The sequence below is a fragment of the Coccinella septempunctata genome, chromosome 5, assembly GCF_907165205.1.
Source record: "Coccinella septempunctata chromosome 5, icCocSept1.1, whole genome shotgun sequence".
NCBI classification, from domain to species: domain Eukaryota; kingdom Metazoa; phylum Arthropoda; class Insecta; order Coleoptera; family Coccinellidae; genus Coccinella; species Coccinella septempunctata.
This window is the reverse complement of record NC_058193.1, coordinates 2413299-2438660: the sequence shown is the minus strand read 5'-3', so window position 1 is coordinate 2438660 and position 25362 is coordinate 2413299. Positions and strand designations below refer to the sequence as shown.

Below are 25362 nucleotides of genomic sequence, written 5' to 3'. Positions count from 1 at the left end.
GGGGAGCCAACGATGCTAAATCGGGATATGTCGTTGGGTTGAAAATGTTGTAGTTCAGATATCACCAATTTTGCCCATCCTGTACATACTCGAGCTTGTCAGATTAAGATACTGTAAATGCCCTACGAGTCTCTGATAATAAACTCATGTTAATCTGGTTTGCGTGGTGGGGCTGGACGTACGGAAGAGCTGAAAACGGTAAACAAAAAGTTTTTTCGAGCGTGTCAGAATTTTAGGGGATATGTTAATTGGACCCGAAGGAAGCTACTTTTCAAGAGACTGACAATTCGGACGTGATGCAAGGTCACTGCGGTCCTTTGAAAATGCCAAAAAAATCATTACTTGTACATACTCGAGCGTGTCAGATTTTCATAGAGATGGTTAATCTCGGTGTTGCAGACGTGTTGACCCATTAATTTGACACAAATCAGGGGGTGTTTTCTGAATCTGACAGTTAGAAGATGATAACAATGCATTTTTTCAAAATATCTTCCTGTAGGTACCTCTAATCGTTTTTGTATATTATGTAGATAATAAATTTCTATACAACTTTTATTTGAAACAATTTTTCACACTCTGGACCGTTTTCGAGCTAGAAGGTGACGAGCGCGATGTTCTTAGCCTTACATGCGAAAGGCAAGGTCAATGTACAAAAGAATCCCCGTCTAACGATTTTTACTAGTGGGATAGCAACGACAACGAATCACAAATTATATCCCAGTCTAATGTATATTCATCGCAATATCTCTAAAAAACAAAAGAATGTAAATATTGGCAGCTGTCGTTGAAGCGAATGCGCGCCATCAGCTTATTTCAACTCCAACGTTGCCTAGACTTTCCTACCTTATATATTATGTCAGTCGAATTGTTTCTTTGGTATGAATTGGAAATAAACATATTTCATTCGGTGAAAGACCCTTATTTTTTGATATGGAACTTCTCATCGGTATTGAACACACGCATGAGTGATGTTTAGATGCTTTGTTAGAAAATCAGTACAATGATGTTGCAGGTTTCATTGAAAATATAATCAGTGTCCTAGAGTTAAGGTGTATTAATAAGTCCAAATCTAAATTTTTCGGTAGAGATATTATTGAGTATTTATTCATGGTTTGACCAAACCGTGAATTGGCTGAATATTGGGGTTTTATAGTGAATTTCATGGTTAGAATTGGTGCTCACTAAGTGCATATTTGAATCTCAATATAATAATTCCAAAAGATCTAAACCATCACCGATGGAATTCGATATTATCGCAGATTCCATTAGTTTAACTATTAGATACCTACGTATATTATAAACTCCGTGCAACAATTTTGAAATATCTTGATCTAGTGCAATACTAGTACACCAATGGAATTCGCTATCAGTGACACTCGATAATTCATTGAAGTTTTAAATCTTTGTTTGCATTTTTTATTATTTTCAATAAGATATACGTGTACACAAGTACATTTCTGAAAATGTGACTTGAAACACCTTACCCCCTGGTTGCGTTCACAAACTTACTCAGAGCAAGCTCTGAGTAAGCTCTGATTACCCGAAGCGTTCACAAACGTACTTTTAGTTCCTCAGAGTATGCTCTCTGAGCATGACCATACTCATACTCTACTCTCGGAGTAAGTTTATGAACACACCCCTAGAGTAGATCGTGCAACGGTGTGGTCATTTGAAATATCAAATGACGGAAAGAAAACGAGCGGTTGACCGATATATACCTTCGATACTTGAATTTTCCCTTCTTTAAAAGATTCGATCGACAGAATATTCAGGAACTCGGCAACTTTCTACTCTAAAATAAACTAATGGTGCGCATTCGTAAGAGTTTATACCACGGGACATTCTCGCCATCCGTATAAGGCGTAAAGGAGAAAAAATTACCAGAAGATGGCAGGAATTGACGAACGTCTTCTTTCAATTTCACCAGTATACGAATTGTAGCCAACGGCGAGACTTTTCGAAAAAAAAATTTCATGTGGAAATTCATAGAAGAGATAATTTCACCTCGGAAAGTTAATAACATGAATAAATATTTGTTCTTCAATGAAGAAATTTTTTGATATTCCGAGATGACGAACTGATTGAATTGAATTATAATGAAAATTAGTGGTTTCTGAAGTAAGATATTCATTTTCTCTTTTTGAACTGACCAATAGCACGGTGTAGAACCCTCTTAATGTCTACTGTAAATTTTTCGCCGCATTTCTAGCATTCTAGAGTTATAATATATATTATGATTTCTATGAATTAACTACATAGGTATACCTTAATCTGACACGCTCGAGTCTGTACAATGATCGTTGTCTAGTTTTTTTACTATTCTGACAGGTTGTCCTAGACAATTCCCCCTACATACAGGTCTAATTTTTTGGTAGTGGTTCTCCTTTATTAATTTCAAAAACGTTTTTGTGACAGGGCCTCACCAACATTTACCTTATTGCTGATTTTACATGACGTTTGGACGGCATTCCACTTACTCAGAATACAAGCTTGGTTGGAAATGTATTTTCTTTGAGGAGCATATTGTTAATGATGTACTTTTGGGCAACACAGAGACTTTCTGAAAAATCGAGAACTTCAATGGCATTCGAAATGATAATTATGTTTGAAATTTTATTTACAAACGATTATTAACGAAATTAACAGTGTGAAATGGAAACAAAACTAAAATGCTATTTTTTAAATTTTTTTTAAATTCATTATCAGAAAAAAAATTACAATCGAACAACTTCTGCAGAATGCCCATAGTTTAACCATTGAACATGTAACAAACATCGCTGTATGAAATAGGCATTAAAACATCGTTATTCGTAGGTATTTTAGATGCCAATGTTATGGGAGGCATAAAGAACTATGAAGATACATTTTTTACTGATGCTTATAGTATAAACCATCCACAAGATGAATTGCTAATACAAAAGTTGAAAGACCTGCTGGCAAATCAAATTCCACTACTTGAATTATGTGTTCAAATTCACAAAGATTGCATTCCAGTTGCTTTACAGCCATTGCAAGACAGGCTTGAAAGTCGATTCTCTTTGATGAAAGAAGATGTGGTAAAAAAATATGGAATAGGGGTGAGATAAATAGAAAAATTATTATTGAGAGTGTTTATATCCTTACTGAATTTTCAGGTTTCTGATATCAAAATAGAGAACACAGTGACAATGAGAAAACAATCTGCTAGAATAACACCAAATCACCATTTGGATATCACAACAGTTAATGAGTGAGTTTATAATTTTTATTAAAGAAATTCTTCACATATCAACTGACAATTAATTTATTTTCGCAATCCTCAATATGTAGCGGTTCTCAATGTTGAACTTAGGTATAAAGATCCTACAATGTCTTTTACATGTAGGTTTTATTATTGTCTATGGTGAATTATAATATACATTTCTAAACAATTCAAACGTTTTAGTCGGAAAAACAAAAGCGAACCCCACTTATTCAGGATGTCCCAAAACTAGTGAATCATACGTCACACCACAATAGAGTAGACCAAATATTATCGAATGACACCAACATTCGTTCAACGAAAATGTACCGTTTCCAAAATAATCAGAATTTTATTAAAATACCTAAAGTTGCCGACTTTCGAACTATTTTTCTTAATCACAGGGCCAGTTTGTGAAAAAGGAAATCGATTTTAAATTATATTGAACTAAGATTATAGTTTTATCTCCCCTAATTGAAATTATTTCAAGTAGTTAATCGATAACCTAAGTGAATGTAAATTAAAATAATTTTTTTCTCTACATGATTTTTATTACTCAGAATAAACCCCCTCTATAGGGTTGATAATATGGGAGAAAAACGCTATCCTTAATCACAAATTTTCGCTCAACTAATGTTGGTGTCATTCGATAGTATTTGATCTACTCTATCGTGGTGTGACGTTTGATTCACTAGTTTTAGGACACCCTGTATATAATAATATATCAACTCGTTGTAACTTCTTTCTACTCTAACTAATGGTCTCGACTCGACTTTCGTAACTTAATTAACTTAGACCAGTGGATCCGACCGACACGCCCAACAAACTGTAACTATAGACTACAAATAGAATCTAGAAAGTATTCTTTCTACAATTTTCAATACTGTTACAACAATTCATTCAAGACAATCTTTACGTCAAATTTGAGACAAATGAATTAATATCTCAAGGGCCATGATGTTTAACTACGAAAGACTTCAAATAGTAGTTAGAATTTATCAAGAATCCAAAAATCTTATAGAATATAGAATGTCCCATTTGAAGTACTCAACAAAGAACACGTTACGTATTTACGTATTTTTCCCCTTTTTGGATATTCAAAGTAATTTTGATCGGTATTATTGATTACTAGCTTAATTTCATTTTCATATCAGTCTTGAATAAAACATTTGAATTCTATTGAATGAATAAGACCCAATAAGAGTTTAGATATCAACATATGATTTGTTCCCTGTTACCACCTGTTTCCAGCTCCAGCCCCATAAATAATAATAATAATAAAAGTGGTTTATTGTAAACATTGTTACAAATGGCCATCGACCGAGGTCCTTCAGCCTGTGAGTCAATTATACTTTTTTTTTAACAATTAATTGAGTGAAATTACAACCTTAGATATAATTGAGAAAGTTTTTGTTGCTAATTTGTGGTGTCTTCGTTGTTGATCTGTTGCAGTGTCTCCCAAAGAGTCATAGCAGGGTATCTGAATCTGTTGTGATTTTCTTCGCGTTGAATGCAGAACTGTTTTAAAATGCTGAAGTTTTTCTTATTCCTGCAGAATTTCTTAGCTAGTAGTTGTAGTCTTTGATCTATTGGAGTAATTTTGGTAGTCTCATATAAGAGGTTGTTGGACGGATTATAGAGAGGGTTTGATGGGTGCCTCAGCTTTGTGAGTTTTCTCAGTGCTGTTGTTTCTGTCACTTGTAACTTTTTTTGTACTGGATTTCTGCTGTTGAGGAATAGTATGTGTCCATATTCAACAAGAGGTCTACAGATCATTTTATATATTTTGCTAGCTGTATTATGGTTTATGCCCTTTTGTTTATACGTGAGTCCTCTGAATTGGGTTGCTCTGGAAACCGTGGCTTTTTTGATTAATCCTGTGTGGAGGTTGAAATTGAGTTTACTGTCGAGATTGATTCCAAGATATTTGACACTATTTTTGGGTTGGATTGTTTGATTGTATAGTGTTATATTCGGAGAGGTACCTCTCAATCTATGATTGCAGATCAGGAAATGGCTTTTTGATGGATTGGGACGGAGTCTCCATTTATTAAACCATAAGGATGTCTTGTCTGTTAAAGCTTGTAGTTGTTCCATGACATCTTTTATATTGTTGGCATGACTTACCAACACTGTATCATCTGCAAATTGTAACATATAGCATCTTCGGTTAATATATTTGGGATCGCTGTTGAAAATATCAGCACAATATAAGTTATAGAGAGTAGGGGATAATGGAGAACCTTGTGGTTGTGTCCTCTTTCTGGTGTGAACTCGCCTGATAGTTGGTCGTCGATCTTCACTCTCAGAGATCTATTCTCAAGCATATTCATTATTATACGTGTGAGGTAGTCAGGAGCATCGAAGTTTTTACCCAAGTTCGAAAGTAGAGTGATTGGTCTGTAGTTTGATAATTTGGTTTGATCAGATTGTTTCTTAGGTATTGTGATGATAGTCCCTGTCTTCCATTCCTTTGGAAAGTAGTGATTTGAAAGGGAGTACTCGTATATTTTGATGATGAAATCGTGTACTTCTTGGTCTAGTTTTCTCAGTATGTCTTTTGTGATATGGTCATGACCAGGAGATGTTTTTGCCCTTTTTCAAGATTCTGAAGTATGTGTCGGGTTCTATAGTTTGCTCTTGTTTTACCACTTTCTGATTTTTGAAAATTTCCATCCATTTTTCTATGTTGTTGTAGTGTTCTAGTGAAAAGTTGGGGTCGTTTTCCTTGGTGTATTGTTTCTGATAGTATTTGGCAAAAGCCGCAGTTTCTCTTCAGTAGTTTGGTATCTGATACCATTTTCTACAAGGTCTGTTTTTGGCCTGTTCTCATTGTTTTTATATTTGCTCAACTTCCTAATCTCGTTCCAAAAATTCTTGCCCTTTTGTGTGTTAATTCGTTCACATGCTGCAACCCATGTGTGAGCTTTGTAGTCTTGAATCATTCGCTGTATGTTTTTGTTGTATTGGTTAATATTCTTCTTAATTTGGTCATCTCCTTGTGCTAAGTATTCCCTGTACATTCTTCTTTTTTTCTTTTTGAGTTCAATTATATATGGTGGGAGTTCTTGGGTGCAATAAGTTTTGTAATATGTAGGTGAATTTCGTAATATCCCTTCAGAAAATAGGTTGTTGAACTTGTTTATGCATTCTTCATCTATAGTATCTACCTGTTCTATAAAGCTTCTCAGTTGCTTGTTGACCTTTTTCATATCACATTTTTTAAAATTGTATCTTGGTGGTTTCACAGTATTTCTCGGAGGTGTTCCAAGATCAAATCTGATATCTACAGCAAGATGTTCTCCTCCTAGGTCCGGAGTAAGATTTATATTTTTGAAGTTGTGACTTATATTCTCCGTGCACAATATTATATCTGGTGTGCTATCTATGCCGTTGTCCCTTAGAAATGTGGGTGGTGTATTTTTCTGTATGAATGTTGAGTTTTGTAGGAAGCTGGAAATTTGATTTTTTTTCTGTCTGTTCATGTTGAAATCACCTATAATGATAGTAAATTTGTATAAGGATGCCATTGTGAGAATAGTTTCTTCTATTTTTGCGGAAGGGTGGATATAAACTAAGAAGATGTGTAAACGATCATTTTGAAATGGCACTGTGATATGTAGACATTCATTAAGCAGATTGTTTATTCTTGGACGATTGGCATTTCCTTTGCATAATGTGGGTTCTACCTGAATCAAAGCGCCTCCTCTGACATTGGTGTTTACTATGTTTCCAGGGCTGTGCACAATTTCCCAATCTCGGTATTTTAAATTGCTTTTGAGTGAGGTTTTTGATTCAACAAAGAGAGAGCAATTGATGTTGTTTTTTCCAATGTAGTAGTTTATCAACGATTTTTTTCTAAGGTAACTATTGATATTCGAATATAGAATATTAAGCGGCTGCATTTATTACAAATTGGACATTGTTGTCTCCTTTTATAGGTTGAGTTGGTGAGTCGGTATTGGGGTTATCCAAATCAAACATGAGTATATACATACGGTTGCCTGTGAATAGAACATGGGTATCTATATTGAATTCCACTATAAATCTTTGTTTTAGTTTTCTAATTAATTCGTCTCTATTTATTTGTGAATTTTTCTCTTTGTTTAAAGTTGATGTGTATTTATTGATTATATAGTCGTGTTTTGATATTGCTGAGTGAATTCTTGATTTTTTTACTTTATTTGGTAGATTCTGTGTTTTTTCATTTATTGGTTTCACTGGAATATTAGGGATTCCTTCCATTGGTTTGGTTGGTCGTTTGGGGCATTTGAAGGACCAGGCTTCATGATCTTCCGCTTGGCAGGCTTTGCATTTGGGTTGCAGAGTTGATGTACACTTGAAGGTACGATGAGGTCCAAAGCATTTATTGCATTGAATGTTTTCCTGGCATTCTTCTGTTGTATGCGTGAATTTTTGGCACTTGGTACATGGTTTAGGAGTAGCAGTTGGTGCTAAACTAGAGTAAACAGGGTAGTGACAATTTTTATAAAACAAACCATTTCCCAACAAATATTCAGTTGTTTTTTCATGTGCTGCAATGATTCTTATCAAATGTGTCATTTTTCCAGTTGCACGGGATTTTATTCTCTGACAATATCTGTGTTCCAAATTTTTGTTTTTGAGGTGTTCACTAATATCTTTATCTTGAATATTCAATTCTATTTGGCCAATAACAACAGAGTAGGAGGGTTCCACTGATCGTTTTGTGTGTTGTGCATTAAATGTAGTTTCCTTGTAGTTAGCAACGACGTTTTCTTTCTTCAGATTGTCCAGTGCGTCGATAATTTTCTGTTTTTCCGTATCGCTTTTCACCAGAAAACCAGTTTGAGTTTTAATGATGCAGTCTAGGGAGTTTGGAAATTTTGTTTGCCATATGTCTGCTACTTCAATTCTTGTGATGTTTATGTTGACCATGTTGATATAAAATAAATATTTATACTTCTTGAAAGTAAAGGTCGTCGACCTGATGGCAGGTTTTGTTTTGAAGTTGTTATCTTGGACTTGTCTTGTGGCATATGATTTGTTGTTATCAGTGTTTTTATTTGGATTCGAATGTTGTCTCTGAATTTTATTTTTTTGGTTTCCATCTGCTGTTTCTGAATCGGACGCAGTTGTTGTACCCATAATTTGATTCAATTCTTTTTGGGAGTATTTTTTTCCAAAACGTTTTCTTTTATTTGTAACGACTCTAAAGTCCATGGAATCGTCTTCGTCGGCATCGTCTGTCATTTTTGATATATTCGCGGCGAATTATCTTCAATAAAAACGCAATTATATTCACTGATAAGTGCACAGATGTGTTCACCATGAGAGCTGGCGCTGAACTGACCCCATAAATACGATACAAATACAATACAATACTATTACAATACAAGTTGCCCCAACTTGTATGTATTTACAGAAACTATTTTTGTGTAGTCTAAAAATGGCCACTGGATTCAACCCAAAAAATGTCTTATAAAGTTTCACTTTCATATCCGTAGGATCAGTTATGGATACTTTTCTAAATCGTCATAATAACAATGATGTGAAATATTTGATGATAGTGAATTTGTTATAAGATTTGTTAGGATATTTTGTATTATTCTACCCTGATTTGTCTAACCTAAAAAATATTTTTTGTAAGTAACATTGTTTAAAAAAAACAAAAAATTGATTCTTTCTCGGGACCACACTCTAAATTTACGTAATTACAAAATATAGAAAGGATATTGCTATGCAATTTATAGTTCATAAGTTATGAAAAACAGAAGAAAAAAATGTTTTTCCTCTTATCCTTATGAGAAATCTCAAAGTGCGATGCGGACAATCTAAACATTATTTCAGAAGCCTATATTGGCATATAAAAGAAACTTTTGAGCGTATTTCGGAGAAAGAATAACTTTTCTAATGCATCCATAGTTTTCATCATTGTCGTCAGCTAATCCAACGTTTTAAATATCGCAGTGTTGTAGCGATCTGGCGCTTAGTTTATATCACCATATTATTCAATGAGTGAATATATGTATACCTCTTAATGGCATAATCTTTCGCGTAATGGACTATGAAAACTTACAAAGGAAAATTTCTAGCGGATTCTCGCAAAATCCGAAACGCTTACTTGATTTATTGTTGTATTAAATTTGAAGGATAACCATAAAATGTAATGGTAGAAGCTAAGCACATGGTATACTTCACACATATTTATTTTAGCAGTCGGTTGGCCATGAAATAATTTTCTCAGGTTTTTGTAACTAGAACGGAGTAAGGTTGGCACTCATGAAATGTTGTTAATGTCATAACGCCGTTGCCACAACTAATATCAATTTTCAATACGAAAATGCCGAAAGTGATTGAAAAAAGAGAAGACAGGGTTTCAGGAAGTGCTATTTAGAATTCAGGTCCACTCATTCAAATAGTTATACCCTGATATTCTGAAATTCACAATACGTCAGACGGTAGCGAACATATTTCAATGTAAGAGAATTTATATTACAATGTTTCATCTGAATCTAAACGACTTATATTTCAGTTGAATATATCCACAATCAGAAAGATTGTGAATGAAGAGGATGACAAAGAATTTCCTTCTATAGGGAGACCCAAAAAAGTGGTGGCATTTGAGAATTTTATGTTTGAGTTAACTAATGCGAAAAGTTTACTACAGGATTTTCGATGAATGTCATCGTGGAATAAGTTCTCGAAAATTGATCTTTCATTTGACTTGTCATATACATTGTAAATGTCATAAGGTATCTACCAATAAATACTTAGTTATTATTATTATATCAATATATCAAGATGAACAGCCACAAATACGCGCCAGTTGTCCTGTTAATTGTTTATTCATGTGAAATTTTTGTTCAAAGGTAAAGTTCATCCTGACTTGAAACTTCCTTCAATTCCTTTTACTTCCATTGATGCAAGATGATTTTTGTTGAAGAATTTAACCTTCTTGTAATTATCTGTTAATTCCTTCGGGAGATACCCATTCCCAACCATTGCATTTCATCTTCGGGTGTATATTTTTGAAATCTACGACTGATGTAACGCATTCGAACTTTAGCCAAAGAAGATAACGAATATTAACTCTCCTCAATCTAATGCATATTATGATATACTGATCTCTTGTATTTTTCATGCAAATACAGTTATTACCAAATCCAGTGATTTGGTATGCCTTCATTCAGTTTGTATAAACTTCAATTATTTTCGTCACATATTTTCCGAAGAGATTCGACATTGTGATAAAATACTTAATAACAGAAACTTTTACGTTGAACGGGCACCATAGCGTTGATTGAAAACCCAAAAATGTTTTGACAAGCGTCATAACCCCACATTTTCGTACTATACAAAGTGAAATTTGTCAAATTTCCATGGCCAACCGACTGCTAAAATAAAAGTGAATGGAGTATACATGGTACGTTCAAGCACAGAATATCAACCATATAATTCTATAGCCTACTTGAGTCCATTTTTGTTAACGCACCTCATTATAGTAGAGACGCTTCACTGTAATCCGCACATCCATTAATCTAAAACCATTCCCTCTTCATATTTCGAAAAAAGTTCGGTGAAACGCATCTGTTATTCCTTAGTTTTTTTTATAAAATGTTATTCCTTGAAATTCATGTGTCTATTAACATTAATATCTTTGCATATCAGGAGGATACCTACCAGCATAAAAAGTATAACTTCTCCCTACAAAAGTTTGACATCCACACCATCTTCAGCTCATAAGAAATCACACAAAACTCCAAAAGAGAAAAGAAGATCAAGTAAATCAGAAATAAGCAGCCCTACAGGAAATGGTACACAATGGTATACAAGTGATAGCGAAATCAACAATACAACGAATGGTGTAGCTCTCTTTGAACTGACTCAAGAGGTAAGTCATTTCCGATAAAGGGACAATATGCGGATGTGAGCATATCTTGATGTATCTTGATGAATTAGCAGACGGGAATTAATAATATTGATGGAATAACTTCTCTTTTTTCTGTCCTAGGAACTATCATAACTGCAGTCATAATATGCAAAATTTTAAAGGGTGATGATAAATTCTATGCTTGCCACGACTATTTTCCAATTTTTTCCAGATAGAAATTTTGTTTATAACCATAAAAGTTCTGCCTTTGGCGAGTCCTAGATTCTGTCAAGTTTCAGCGCCTATTTTGATGTCGAGTTATTGTAATTTGTAATTTACCACATAAAAAAATCGTGGTACGCGACAAAACATCGACTTCAAATTCGCCTGCATGTCAAAAGATGCACTGAAATTTAAGGAATCATCTGGAAAAAATATGTATGAATGGTTCTGATGATGCTACTCTCATAGGGAAACACGTGTCGTAGTTAAATAACTCATATTAGTGGAAATTATTTCATTCATTATCAACAGACAAAAATGTACTCTTCCCCTTAGCTATTTTCCGAAAAACATTTTACATACAGGCGACTGGTTCTTCAGTTGTTTATCCCAAATAATAGTGTGGCTACTGGCTAGTAGACTTAGATATAAAATTCGTTATGAATCAAATCGAAAATACCTGATTGTTTTTTTTTTTTTTTTGAAAATAATTTTTATTTTTTATAGCTCACTCCAAAAAGGCCACTGCGTTCAGAAATTGAAAGGGAAAAAAGATTGAGCCGACCTCCAAGTGGACAATTTGGACGACCTACCAGCACAAGTTCGATATTAAGGGGGCCAAGCAGTTCTGGGGCCAGTAGCAATAGGGATTCTGTTGGTATGTTGTCTATTGTATTTCTAATTTTAAACATTGAAAATGTTTATTTTTTTAATATATTGGGATTGAGGAGAAACCACATATTTCACACAAATGTTCATTATTTTCAAATGTTTCGAAATATACTTCCCTTAGCTATTGCAAATGAAAATTGAAGAAAGATAACCCATTACTATCCTGTTATGGTCTTCTGAAGGTGGAGTGAACTATGGGGATAAACTGAATACTTTTGAACCTATTTTTTGCTCTCTAATATTTTACTTGGAATTCGCATGTGGAAAAAGTATCCTTGTTGGTATTGACAGATCATAAAATATAAATTTTTGAATTCCTTCCCTTGTCAAGGTTGAGGTTCAGCAGATGGAGGATAACTGATATTAGTAATACTTATTTCATTTAGTACCATAATACTTCTATTTCGTCGTCTTAGTGCATAAATTACGGCTAGAGATATGTGTGAGCATAAACTTGAAATCAGTCGGCTAAACTCAGGTTTATATTCGAGGACCGGCTAAAGTTCGATAAAATATTCATTTGCGTAAGGGAATTTCATCTAAATGGTTGTCAAAAGCGTTTTCGATGGACACGCGGAGATGATGTCTCGTGAATGGTTCATCTGACCTATGAACTTGAAAATAGTTGAAAAAATGATTGCGAGAGCTTCTTTATTCCGCCAGAAGAACGGAAGGTTTGAATAATGAATTTTAATGAGAAGGCTGAGTTGTAATAATGATGCAGGCCAAGAGTGAAATACAAGAGGTGAAAGCTAAATTGTCTAAGTCTGTTCATCAATGAGTAAATATAAGTGAATCAATAATATTAAAATTAAACAACTCTAGTCTTGAAGATCGAGGCAGAGACTGCGAACAAGTTAGCACGATTAGAACATCCATCAGAAAAATAAAAGATGCAATTGACAAATTATGAGAGTACTAAATGAGGGAAACCACTAATCGTTGGTTTCGAGAGAAGCGGAAGGCTTGAGATCTGATCTGTACCTATATCGAGCACGATGAATGAATATGATAATGATTATTAATTTAATCCAAGAACTTATTGATACAAAGTTGTACAATAGAAATTGATTTAGTCAGGATTACATTAATTCGAAATTCTTGAAAATTTTCGAATTTAAGTTCTTCAATATGTGAGGTAGAGAATTAAAAATAAAACAAAATTTGATGAAATTGACCAAGACCAGTCACTCTATATGGGAAGATGTGATGAAAAAGAACTCACAAACATAGTGATGTCACTGAAGAAAAACACCTCACCAGGTCCTGATAATATAAGTACAAGAGATCTGATTGTTTTGTACCCCATTATTAAAGACCATCTATTGTTTCTGGTGAATAAGAGTATAAAGAGTGGAATTTTTCCAAGATTATGTAAGATCGCTAGAATAACACCTGTGTTTAAAAAAGGGAATAAAGAAGAACCGGCTAACTATAGGCCGATATCAAATACTTCAATATTTGCTAAGATAATAGAAAAAATAACGAAAAAAAGATTAGCGAAATTTCTAGAAATATCTAAACATCAATATGGATTCCAGGAAAAAAGTTCAACTGAAGGTGCTGCGGTTGATGTCATCGAACACATATTACAAAAACTCGACGAAAAAAAGAAAGTAGTAGGTGTTTTTATTGATCTGCATAAAGCATTTGATACAATCGACATAGCTATCTTACTGAAAAAATTGAAAAGAATAGGAATACTTCCCTCCCAGTCCTTCCTTACCGATAGAAAACAATATGTGGTTGTTGAAGGTAAAAAGAGTACTTATAAGAAAATCAGAACTGGAGTTCCGCATATAGGTTGAAAATATTGTCAAATCAGGTTTACTGGGTGAAGTCTTCATGTTTGCGGATGACACAGTCATCATGTATAGCGCAGAAAATATAAGTACTCTGGAGGAAATGGTCAATAGGGATATGCAGAAGTACAGTGAATGGTTGAACTCGAATAAACTTGTCATCAATGAAGAAAAAACTGTATACATCCTGTTTAAGAATAAAACAAATAGCACCAACATCCATCCACATCTGTTTATTAATGGTAAGAAACTTACACAAGTGAAAAGAACTAAATACTTGGGATTGATCATAGAAGAGACATTGAAATGGAATGCACATGTGGACATGATCATAGACAAACTTTCACCATTGGTGTCGAAGCTTCGTCATTTACAGCCATACCCTGACGAAAGGACAAGTAAAAATATATATTACGCCTATTTTCATTCAGTACTCAGCTACTTATCGGTAATATGGTCAAACTCGGTAAAATTTAATCTAAAAAGATTACAGAGATTACAAAATAAAATAATAAAAAGACTTCACCACCTTCCCTATGAATATCCAACCAAAGAATTATATAAAAATTATCCATACATGAAGTTGGACAAACTGATCAAATTACAACAGTGGAAATTCATATATAAGCTAGAAAACAATCATATAAAGAGTCAAAATATATTGAAGAAAGTCCAAAATATGACCAACCGAGAAACAAGGCAAAACAATTCATACTACTTATATAGAGCAAATACGGAAAGTCGAAGGAGGGGTCCCATATATGCCAGCTTGACAATTTTTAATAGCATGCCAGGTCATATCAAGAATTCATTAAAGAGTACATTTAATAATTTCAAAAACTTAGTAACCTATAAGTCAACTATAATAACAACTTATTGTTGAATAATAGTTGTATTTCAATAAATAAATAAATAAATAAAAAATAGCTTTAGACCCATGTATAAGGGAGCTGTCATGAAAACAAGTACCTTGTAGATATAAACCGTATACAGTTATAGTCTAAGGCTGCTTGATTAATACTGTCTGTGTAATTGTTCATCGGAGAAAAAAAATGAAACATATGGTCAAAGAGTTGATTCGAGTAGAACGACCGCACATATGCCAAATCGCACCAACAAACTATAAATTCAAACATTTTCCCCCGGAAAAATGCACCTAGTGCATTTTTTAAATTTTTTTTATATTAAAATTAATTGAGTGAGAGGAAAGAACAAATATACATTTATATGTATATAAAAAATTATGATTTTCATAATTGTCTTTATATGAAGACTATTGAAAATTTGACGCTTCACTGATGCAGTATGAGATAATTTGGTAAAAGAAACAAATGTAATCAAACAGATGCAGAAAATTCTGCATCCAGATAAGGTAGAGGACAAAGTTTGACCAATGGTCGCTTGAATATTCCGGATGCGGTTTTAACGGTGGCAACTCTTGTAACCCCGTCACCATTTCATGAATAATAATTTTTTTTGGATGCCGATAAAACTCTGTAATCGTTAGAATACGCAAGTTACCAATAATACCTATGTATGAGTTACTTATTCGGACAAACATGATCATTTTCATGTTGAACTCATTCAGTTTGGTTTCATTGTGTGACCCATTTAAGATATCCGTTAGTTATTATGTTCATTATTCCTGAAATTTTTGGTTGAAATGTCATTTTTCTTGTCTGCTGGACGCAGGATTGGAAATAATAATAAGGTTACTTCTGAAAAAATGTAAGGTTTTAACTGTGTACATCATCATGGATACAGGGTGTTAAATTTGAAAAAATCGAGAAAAAACAATTTGAAATTCATTCATATTTGGACATTGATATCGGACACCCGGTATAAGAGAGGTTGATCACTTAGGAACGATGAGTAGGCAAATTCTGAAGTTTAGATCAAATTCATGTTTCTATCGCTTCTGGAAATTGGTGAAGGGCTTATACCGAAATTTTGCAGTTTTTTCTGAATCAAATCCGTACCGTTGAAAAAATATCCCTAATAGTTTGCATCATGGTAGAGGTATTGAAGAGCAAAGATAGCGTTTTTCGCCCATATTAATCCTATATTATTGTATTATCACCCCTATCGAAAACCTCAGTATATGTAAACTAAAACAATTTTTTTACATAATTTTTATTACTTAGAATAAACAACCTCTAGTTTGAAAAACATTTAAGTTTATTCTGAGTGATAAAATTTATGTAGAGAAAAATTTTTTTTTTATTTTAATTTACTGAGGTTTCCGATTAACTACTCAGAATAATTTAAATTAGGAGTGATAATGCAATAATCTAAGATTAATATGAGCTAAAATCGCTATACTTAATCACAAACTGGCCCCGTGAATGAAAAAATAGTTTCGAAAAATTTTAGGTATTTTCCTTAAATTATAATTATTTTGGGAACGGTCCATTTTCGCTGAAGTAATGTTGGTGTCATTCGGCAATATTTGGTCTACTCTATCGTGATGTGTCGTTTGATTCACTAGTTTTGGGATACCCTGTATGTTTCAGCCTCTCTTGGAATTCATGACCATCACGCATTAATCTCAACTCAAAGAATTTTGACTTGACTTTGAATATTATCATCTTTCTCCGTCAATTTAGCTAGAAAGTAGCCACCATCTACGTATCACCTTTCCACCGAATTGCACCTTTTTTCCTTACCTTCTTGGGTAATAACGATTCATGTCAACGATAGTGAAGAGTAGTACTTTTGGCCTCAATATTTATAAAATTCATTTTATAATGGTTTTTTGAGGCAAATCGTCCTGAATGACCTGATCTGCTAGTATTAATAATAATAACTGAACTAATTAAAAACTACAAATTTCACAAGATGTTGTGTAAATGCATATTACGACTTTACCTATTGTACTGTTTTTTTCTTAGGCACCACAGATTCTAGTATCAGTGAGGAAGATATTATACCACCTCCTATCCCGATGAAACTGAGAAGTGAAATAAACAGCGACTACTTCAACCTCGAAAATACGAGCTTCTTGTATTCTAATCGGAATTCAACCAGATCTACCACAGGAGCAAACAATGCCCAACCCTCAGTTGATTCACAAAATGAAAAAGATGTCCCACCTACACCACCTCCAAAACCTCCAAAAAAATAGGATTTTTGAGGAGACCAATTCAAAATACTTACCAAAGAGGATGATTCATATACTTCCAGTAGAAAAGCTTCATGTCACAAATAATAAGTATATTTTATCATGAGATCATGAATTGTTATATTAAATAATCTACATTCTATTTTCTTAAAATAATTTTTAAATTGAATGCAAAGTTGCTATTTAAATGAACTGCACAAGAAATATTTTTGTTACCATGAGTGCCATGTTTTCCGATAGAATAAGTAAACATTTCATTATTATTTAGATTAATATATTGTCATCTGCATTCAAAACTGCCAAAGAAAAAATGATAATAAAGCAATTTGATATAACCAATTCTCATTTCCATTCATCATTGAAACTTTCATAAGTCATTTCAATAATAAAAATTCAGTTGCGACTTCAGCTGTAGCTGCTACAGTGCTGACGTGTTTATGAATTTTCATCAATTAACAAAATAGGTAGAATAATAATTGTTTAATAAAATAAATCAATAAACCAAACATATATAATAAATATATTTATTGATTAAAATTATAAAAATGTCGATTGAGTTCATATTTAAACAGGAAACATATAATTATCCATTTTATCAGATAAATTGTTGTCATGAGTACTCATATGTTTTCTTAGAGAATGACTATTGGAGAATTCTTTAGAACAAAAGAGACACTTATAAGGGGTATCTCCTGTGTGGAGTCGAATATGATGCCTCAAATTGTTCTGGTGATTGAAAGCCTGAAAAAACAAGTTCCATATAGTTACAAATGTAGGTTGTTGCTTCGTTTAAATTCGGTTGAAGCCCGTTTGCAACAGCCGAAAATTCTCTAGAGAATTTACTCGTAAATTCTAGACTAGAGGATCTACAATATTGATAGATATTTTTCTAATGGTAGATACGCCGTTTCGGCAGATATACAACAACATAGTATAGCCAATTATAAAAAAAAAAGAAATACGAAAACCCGTAGAAAAATGCCCATATTCCCGTAGAACCATCTACAGGTTGTGTCACCAATCATAATTCATAAAGGGTATTTTCAAAGGTGAGGTAAGTACAACTTTTCAAACTAAACCGTTCCATCAAAAATCAACACGAATTGTCGATTGTTTTGGTTTTAATGACACAAAATTTAAGTTCAGTTTATCACAAAATCTTATATTCGATATATAAAAATCCATCTTTTTTATAGTTGACATCTCAATAATAATATTCTTGGGTGTTTTACTCGTCTTGTTGCGTTTGTTTAATATCACAGCGCAGATGGCGTTGGAGGTAACGACTCACTTAATAATATTTCATATCTTTTCATTATCCGATGATCAAAGAAAACACAATTATTGATGAACATCTGATTAATCCTCACTCCCATATACTTGATCAAAATTTTAGAAATTTCATATTTTAAGCTTCCAATAACAATGAATTTTATTTACTGTCACCACAGCCTTGAGAAAGGAGTAATTTTCTCCGAAACGCTGGCAAGTTTTTAATAAATTTTGGCTTAAAAACGGATAGTTTTGTCCATACTCCCGCAATCACTACTGATTGTAGTGATTCTAATAATTAGAGGATCGATAGGAATTGTTCAAATTATCGAATGTTCATATGGATCACTCTCTAAATCAGTTGCTACTATACTGTATTCACATTTATTTTAGCAGTCGGTTGGCCATGAAATAATTTGCTCAAGTTTTTGTAACTACAACAGAGTAAGGTTGGCACTCATAAAATGTCGTTAATGTCATAACGCCGTTGCCACAACTAATATCAATTTTTATCAAGAAAATGTCGAAAGTGTTTGAAAGAGAGAAAAGACAGGGTTTCAGGAAGCGCTATTCAGAATTCAGGTCCGCTCATTCAAATAGTTATACACTGATATTCTAAAATCCACAATACGTCAGACGGTAGCGAACATATTCAATGTAAGAGAATTCATAGGTATATATATTTCATCTGAATCTAAACGACTTATATTTCAGCTGAATATTTCCACAATCAGAAAGATTGTGAATGAAGAGGATGACAAAGAATTTCCTTCTATTGGCAGACCCAAAAAGTGGTGGCATTTGAGAATTTTATGTTTGGGTGAATTGATGCGAAACGTTACTACAGGATTTTCGATTAATGTCATCGTAAAATAAGTTTACGAAAATTGATTTTTCTATTTTTCACTTAACTTGTCCTATCCTATACATTGTAAATGTCTTGAGGTACCAATAAATACCTAATTATTATTATTATATCAATGTATTAAGATGAACAGCCACAAATACGAGCCAGTTGTCCTGTTAATTGTTAATTCATGTGAAATTTTTGTTCAAAGGTGAAGTTCATCTCGACTTTTGTTGATGATTTTTGTTGAAGAATTTAACATTTTTTTAATTATCTGTTGATTTTTTCGAGATATACCCATTCCCAACCACTGCATTATATGCATTTTATCTTCGGGTTAATATTTTTGATATCTACAACTGATGTAACGTGTTCAAACTTTAGCCAAAGAAGATAACGAACATTACCTCTCCTCAAGCTAGTGCATATTATGATATAATACTGATCTCTTGTATTTTTCATGCAAATAACTGGATTTGGTATGCCTTCAATCAGTTTGTATAAACTTCAATTATGTTCGTCACATATTTTCCGAAGAGATTCGACATTGTGATAAAATACGTAATAACAGAAACTTTTACGTAGAACGGGCAAGCGTTGATTTAAAACCCAAAAATGTATTGACAAGCGTCATAACCCCACATTTTCGTACTATACGGAGTGAAATGTGTCAAATTTCCATGGCCAACCGACTGCTAAAATAAATATGAATTGAGTATATCACTAGAGTGGTGACTGCTTTACTGATAAGAAATGTGGAGCTTACTTGGGACAAATCAAACATGGAGCGGTCAATTTGAATATTGAATATTCAAAATGTCAATGAATGAGTTTTAAAAGTGTCACTTTACATCTCAGAATTAGAAAAAGAGAATTCCGCTGTGAGAAATGGAATCTCCCGACTATTCCAATCGAATACTAGAAAACATATTGTGAAGAAATTGTAAAAAAATGTTCTGAAGGAAGTGATTCAAAAGAGAAAAACCAACCACACTAAATACCGAAGATTCAATAATAGTGAATACTGCACTGAATACTCGCGTAAACAAACGCTGCATGTGGACGCAACATATCTTAGGCTTAGTTCAGATGATCGCGCGTAAACGCGCGATCCACATACCGCGCGTCTAAGGGACAGAGGACAGAGGATTCATATACAAATGTTCATTTGGTCGCGCGACGCGACATCGGGCGTAGACTCTTCTGTATCTTTAGTCGCCCGTTTGGTAGATCGCGCGCTTTCATCTGAACTAGGCCTTAATACGCGCCTAGTCAATCGTGCGTTTCTCGTATCTGGCTCTAAACGGCTCTAAATTTACGAGGTTCAGCTAACTAGCTTGACTTTGTTTTGACAACTTCTGATGGTTTCCTCACATGAACCGTTTTGTAGATTAGTATGTAGGACTTACTTTTCCACAAAAACTGCATTTGAAAGGTTTCTCTCCTGTATGAACCCTCTCATGTGCTTCCAGCTTGTCCAGTTGTTTAAATCCTTTGTTACAAAAAGTGCAAACATGCTTTTTATTAACATATTTGTGAATTCTCTGGTGAAGAAGCAATTTTTCTTCTGTGAGCAACTGAAACATATTTTAAATAAAAATAAGGCATCAGATGATAATGAACTAGACATTTTCTAATACACGCAGGAAATAAGCTTTCATAATAGAGGGATATGGGTGAAGCGTATAACGCCGACGTACGCTAATAACGTTATGCAGTAATTGAATAACGTCTTGCACTATCTGGCTCAGATTTCAGTCTTATGGAAGATACAAATTTGCGTTCATTTATTTATTTATTGAGAAATGGAATACAAACAGGTTACACCCAAAATAGCATCCACAAAAAGATAGAATGCAAAAATATATGAACGTGGATAACGTATACGTTATCCACCCGTAAAATCAAATCGAAGAGGTAGGCATAAAGTCTACTTTTTTAATTGATTATAGGATAATTCGAATCATCACTCACAGAGAGACACGAACAAATAATGATTTAATACCTTTTTGAAGCACCGTAACTCAAACACGCAGCAAGTAGGAACTTTAATGTTTGAAATATTTCGATTCTCATTGATCTGATCTTCCATCTGTATGAAGAAGATATAGGAGGTGCAATACAATTCAGAGACGATTAGAAGGGTGATGACGTGAAAGGTTCCAAGGCCAAGCTTGAAAAAATTACAGATATAGACTTGCCTGAATCTTTTTGTTTTCAGAATCGCAATGCACAACCTCAGATCTGTTTCATGAAATTGGTTACCGAAAAGATATTTAATGTTATTTTATAGGTTATTAGGTTCTGATATTCCAGAGATTCAAATGATACACCTCATTCGAGCCTGAACTGTGACACACAAGTTGCATTCCAGAAGGCTCTAGAATACAGGATCTGGAAAGCTCCAGAAAGAATACAAATAAGTACAGAATTGGGGTTAGCCATAGATTTATTAATCCAAGGGGTTAATACAGTAAGAGATAGCTGTAATCGACGAATGAGCAATTGCAATGATGCAATAGGGAATACTCCTTCTGACGAAAATGATGTATTTTTTATGAAATATCTTTGAAACATCACACTTCGAAATAACCATTTCAACCGTTTGGCAAAAAAAATCATTTTAATACTTAAAAATGAAAAATAAAAATGGGTATTTAAAGTTAAAAGCGTTTCATCTCAATTGCACAAGTTGGCAACATCGACTGAAATATGCCTTGATAATAAAGGACAACAAAAGCATTATCTTGATGAGATTGACAAAGATGGCTGTCTATGAGGTCTGCGCCGAACGAGGAAGGTCGTAAAATTTTATGGGATTTTTATGGCCGGTTGCAGTTGAAGCTCGCCAGTAAGTACGCGCCTGTAGATCAACAGCTGTTATTTTATAAACAAGCTGATCGGACATTGTTCTTTTCGTTGTCTTGTACGCGCTGTTGCCAAATCGTAAACTCCGCACAAAGCGATTTAAATTTTAAAACCCCATATTTGAAGGATGATTTTGAATAGTTTTCGCGGTGAATTTGAAAAAATCATGAATGAAAGTCATAATTATTCAGTTTAATCTTGCATATGCAGTGATTACCCAAATTGAGGAGAATTTCCCATTGTATGAATAAAATAGTATTAGTATTATTTACATGAGATCATGGAATTATGTAGTTGAAACAAATGGAAAACACCTAATAAATCACTCTAAAAAGGGATGGTGAAATGGAAAATATATGAAAAAGAATGAACGGCCTACATATAACGAAGCCAATGGGGAATTCTCATCAATTTGGGTTATCACTGCATATGCAAGTTTGAACTGAATAAGTATGAGTTTAATTCATAATTTTTTCAAATTCACCGCGGAAAAAATTCAAAATCATCCTTCAAATATGGGGTTTTAAAATTTAAATCGCTTTGTGCGGAGTTTAAGATTTGGCAACAGCGCATACAAGCCAATGAAAAGAACAATGTCCGATCAGCTTGATTATAAAATAACAGCAGTTGATCTACAGGCGCGTACTTACTGGCGAGCTTCAACTGCAACCGGCCATAAAAATCCCATAAAATTTTATGACTTTCCTCGTTCGTCGCAGACTTCATAGACAGCCATCTTTGTCTATCTCATCAAGATAATGTATTTGTTGTCCTTTATTATCAACGCATATTTCAGTTTCAGTCGATGTTGCCAACTTGTGCAATCGAGATGAAACGATTTAAACTTTAAATACCCATTTTTATTATTCATTTTCAAGTGCTTAAAATAATTTTTTTCGGGAAACGGTTGAAATGGTTATTTCAAAATGTGACGTTTCAAAGATATTTCATAAAAAATACATCATTTTCGTTAGAAGGAGTATTCCCTATTGCTACTAATGAAATTTATAGGCATCTTACTGAAATTAAAGTTATATCTCCCTTTTTCATAACTTATATAGAATAAATGTTTTCTGGTACAGAATATAAAATGTGGACTAAATTGAAATTCAGTATTGAATTCAGCAATGCACAATCACTTACAGTTAATACTTAATTCCAGTACTGAATTCAGTTACGAATTTAGCATAGTGGCAATGTACATGTACATCTTCTTACCTTCTTAGTACAGTAGGTACAATCAAGCCCATAATCGTCAAGGTGTAACTGTTCATGATAATAAAGTGTTCTTTTATCTTCACAATCTTTACCACATATTATACAATGAAAATCCTTCTCTGCATGAACTTCCCTTAGGTGCTTCTTGAATTCAGCTATTTGTCGAAAAATTATGCTACAATGTTTACAGTTCCAGGACATATTTAGTGTCTGGACATGTTCCTTCCCCCGATGAATTTGTAATGCAGTTACATTTCCCAATAAAATACCACATTCTGGGCACATTACTTTCTCCTCTGGGTTTGAGTTATGACTTTTCAAATGCTCTTTATAATTTTTACTCCACTTGAATACTTGAAAAAAAAATTATCGTAAGTAATAACCTAAGGATATTTATAATCGAAACAATTTTATGTAAGTGTTCAATAACAGGCAACAGACCTCAGACAGTTCAGATTCTAATAAAACGAACTAACCTTTACAACAAATATCACATACATGTTTCTTTGATTCTTTTCTATTGCTATGAAATTTTCTTAAATGTTGTTTCATGTTAGTGATATTTCGAGTAATAATATCACAATATGGACATTTAATCATTTCACTATCATCATAGTGACCAAGCTTAACTTTGTGTTCCTCTAGTTCTTCTACTTCCAATTCTATGTTACAAAATTTACACTTTTCAAGTGAATAGTGATTATTTGTGTTCAAACTAGCTACATGATCTATTGTAAACTTCTCATCACAGCTCCCAAATTCATTAGTTTCATCAATCTCATTTCCACAATCGTCTTCAGCTAGAATGATTTTAATTTCCATATCTTCTTGATCTTCATCATTTATTAATTTTATGACTTCACAATTTGACTCCTGCTCATTTTCTTCATTGCCATTGCATTGAAATCCATCCAATATTTCTTCTGTATCATTTGTACTACTGAATTGACTCAATATAAGATTAGATTCGTTACATTTGACGAAAAAACAATAGGCTGCTTCAGCCTTAATTATACAATCAGTACACATTTTTTGTGGATAATGTTCATTTTCCTGAAAATTGATATTTCAAGATAATACAAAGGTTTTACAGAACATCTGCACTTACTTCTATTTGGGTATATTTCGAAAGTATATCCATTAATCTAATTTCTCCATCAACTATATATAATTCATTCAAACACAATAAACTTTCGTCTTCATATTTCAGTAAACAAGTCCTACAAATTGAGGAAAAATCCTCTAGAATCAGATTTTCTTCATCTGACATTATATTACATGAAACTTTATCTTCCAAATATTTTACTTCCAGTGGAAAACACACTGTAAATTAATGCACTCTATCAATATATCTATTCAATCAATGAAATTATTTTATTAACAAACCAATGGAATAATGGAAAACACATCAGAGACAAATGTTGTCTCTAAAACATACACATAACCTGAATGCAAACACCATAGAGCCAAAGTCATAGAGTAAGTTCTGTGGCCAAAGTTTCTTTCTCTCTTTCATAAAACCAAAAATAAACCCAGAAATTAAGAAGAGTGTTCTTTGGCTTCAAAATGCAGTGTTGCCGAAATGACATCGGAATGTCGAAAAGATTTTAAGTTTAGTGCATGGATAAACACTAGTTTAGGGTTCTTGTTCATATAACTTTTATAGAAAGAGAGAAATGAAAGTCGGGCATTTACATGTCTCTTTTTTGTTCACATAGAGGCGAGTTGGACCAATCAAAATTCTTGAAAAAGACAACTGCATGCCCGATGTTCAGTTTCTCTCTGTCACTTTTTTTTGACCGTATTTCATGCATAGATAGAAATTGACCGAACATGAGCGGTATAACTCTGTTTCCCACAATCACCTAGTCTGAATATAGGCTTAAGCAGGAAATGGCTATCTGCGTTGCTTAAGTTACGTCTTAGACCTTGTCTTTTCAGGTTACCTGTGCCACAAGATAATCTAGTCGAAACCTCAACCAAAGTTGCACTGACAGCGTTACCAGTGCAGCTTTAAAACACCTTCTAACGCAGCTCCTACAAAAAGATGGATCAGTCGAACAGGACAAAATTTGTATCCGGAGGTAAAATACCCTCCCATTCGGATCTCCGGGAGAGGGTGCCTGAGAGAGTGAATCATCGTACAACAACCAATGAAAAGCACATAGCTTTTGCAGCATGGAACGTCAGAACCTTGCTGGACAACCCCAAGGCCGACCGACCAGAGAGGCGAACTCCCTAATCGATAAGGAACTGTAACGAACATCC

General features: G+C 33.6%; 2 protein-coding genes across 2 annotated transcripts in view; one reads left to right on the top strand and one right to left on the bottom strand.

The window, feature by feature from the left end:
- LOC123312759 (dedicator of cytokinesis protein 1) overlaps positions 1-17224 on the top strand; it is a 46947-nt gene extending 29723 nt beyond the window's left edge. Inside the window, exons 19-23 of the mRNA XM_044897228.1 lie at positions 2815-3077; positions 3135-3229; positions 10871-11093; positions 11802-11952; positions 16660-17224. Of these exons, the coding sequence (XP_044753163.1) occupies positions 2815-3077; positions 3135-3229; positions 10871-11093; positions 11802-11952; positions 16660-16892 (965 nt within the window). The 3' untranslated portion in view covers positions 16893-17224. The remainder of the gene's footprint in view (positions 1-2814; positions 3078-3134; positions 3230-10870; positions 11094-11801; positions 11953-16659) is intronic.
- A 175-nt stretch (positions 17225-17399) lies between these two features.
- On the bottom strand, positions 17400-24557 carry LOC123312760 (zinc finger protein 852-like). Its single transcript, XM_044897229.1, has 6 exons — positions 24481-24557; positions 24203-24417; positions 23571-24147; positions 23095-23447; positions 20418-20585; positions 17400-17630 (listed from the first exon to the last, which is right to left on the bottom strand). The coding sequence occupies exons 2-6, from the start codon at positions 24362-24364 to the stop codon at positions 17454-17456; spliced, it is 1437 nt and encodes a 478-aa protein (XP_044753164.1). The 5' UTR covers positions 24365-24417; positions 24481-24557; the 3' UTR covers positions 17400-17453.
- Between the last annotated feature and the right edge of the window lie 805 nt (positions 24558-25362).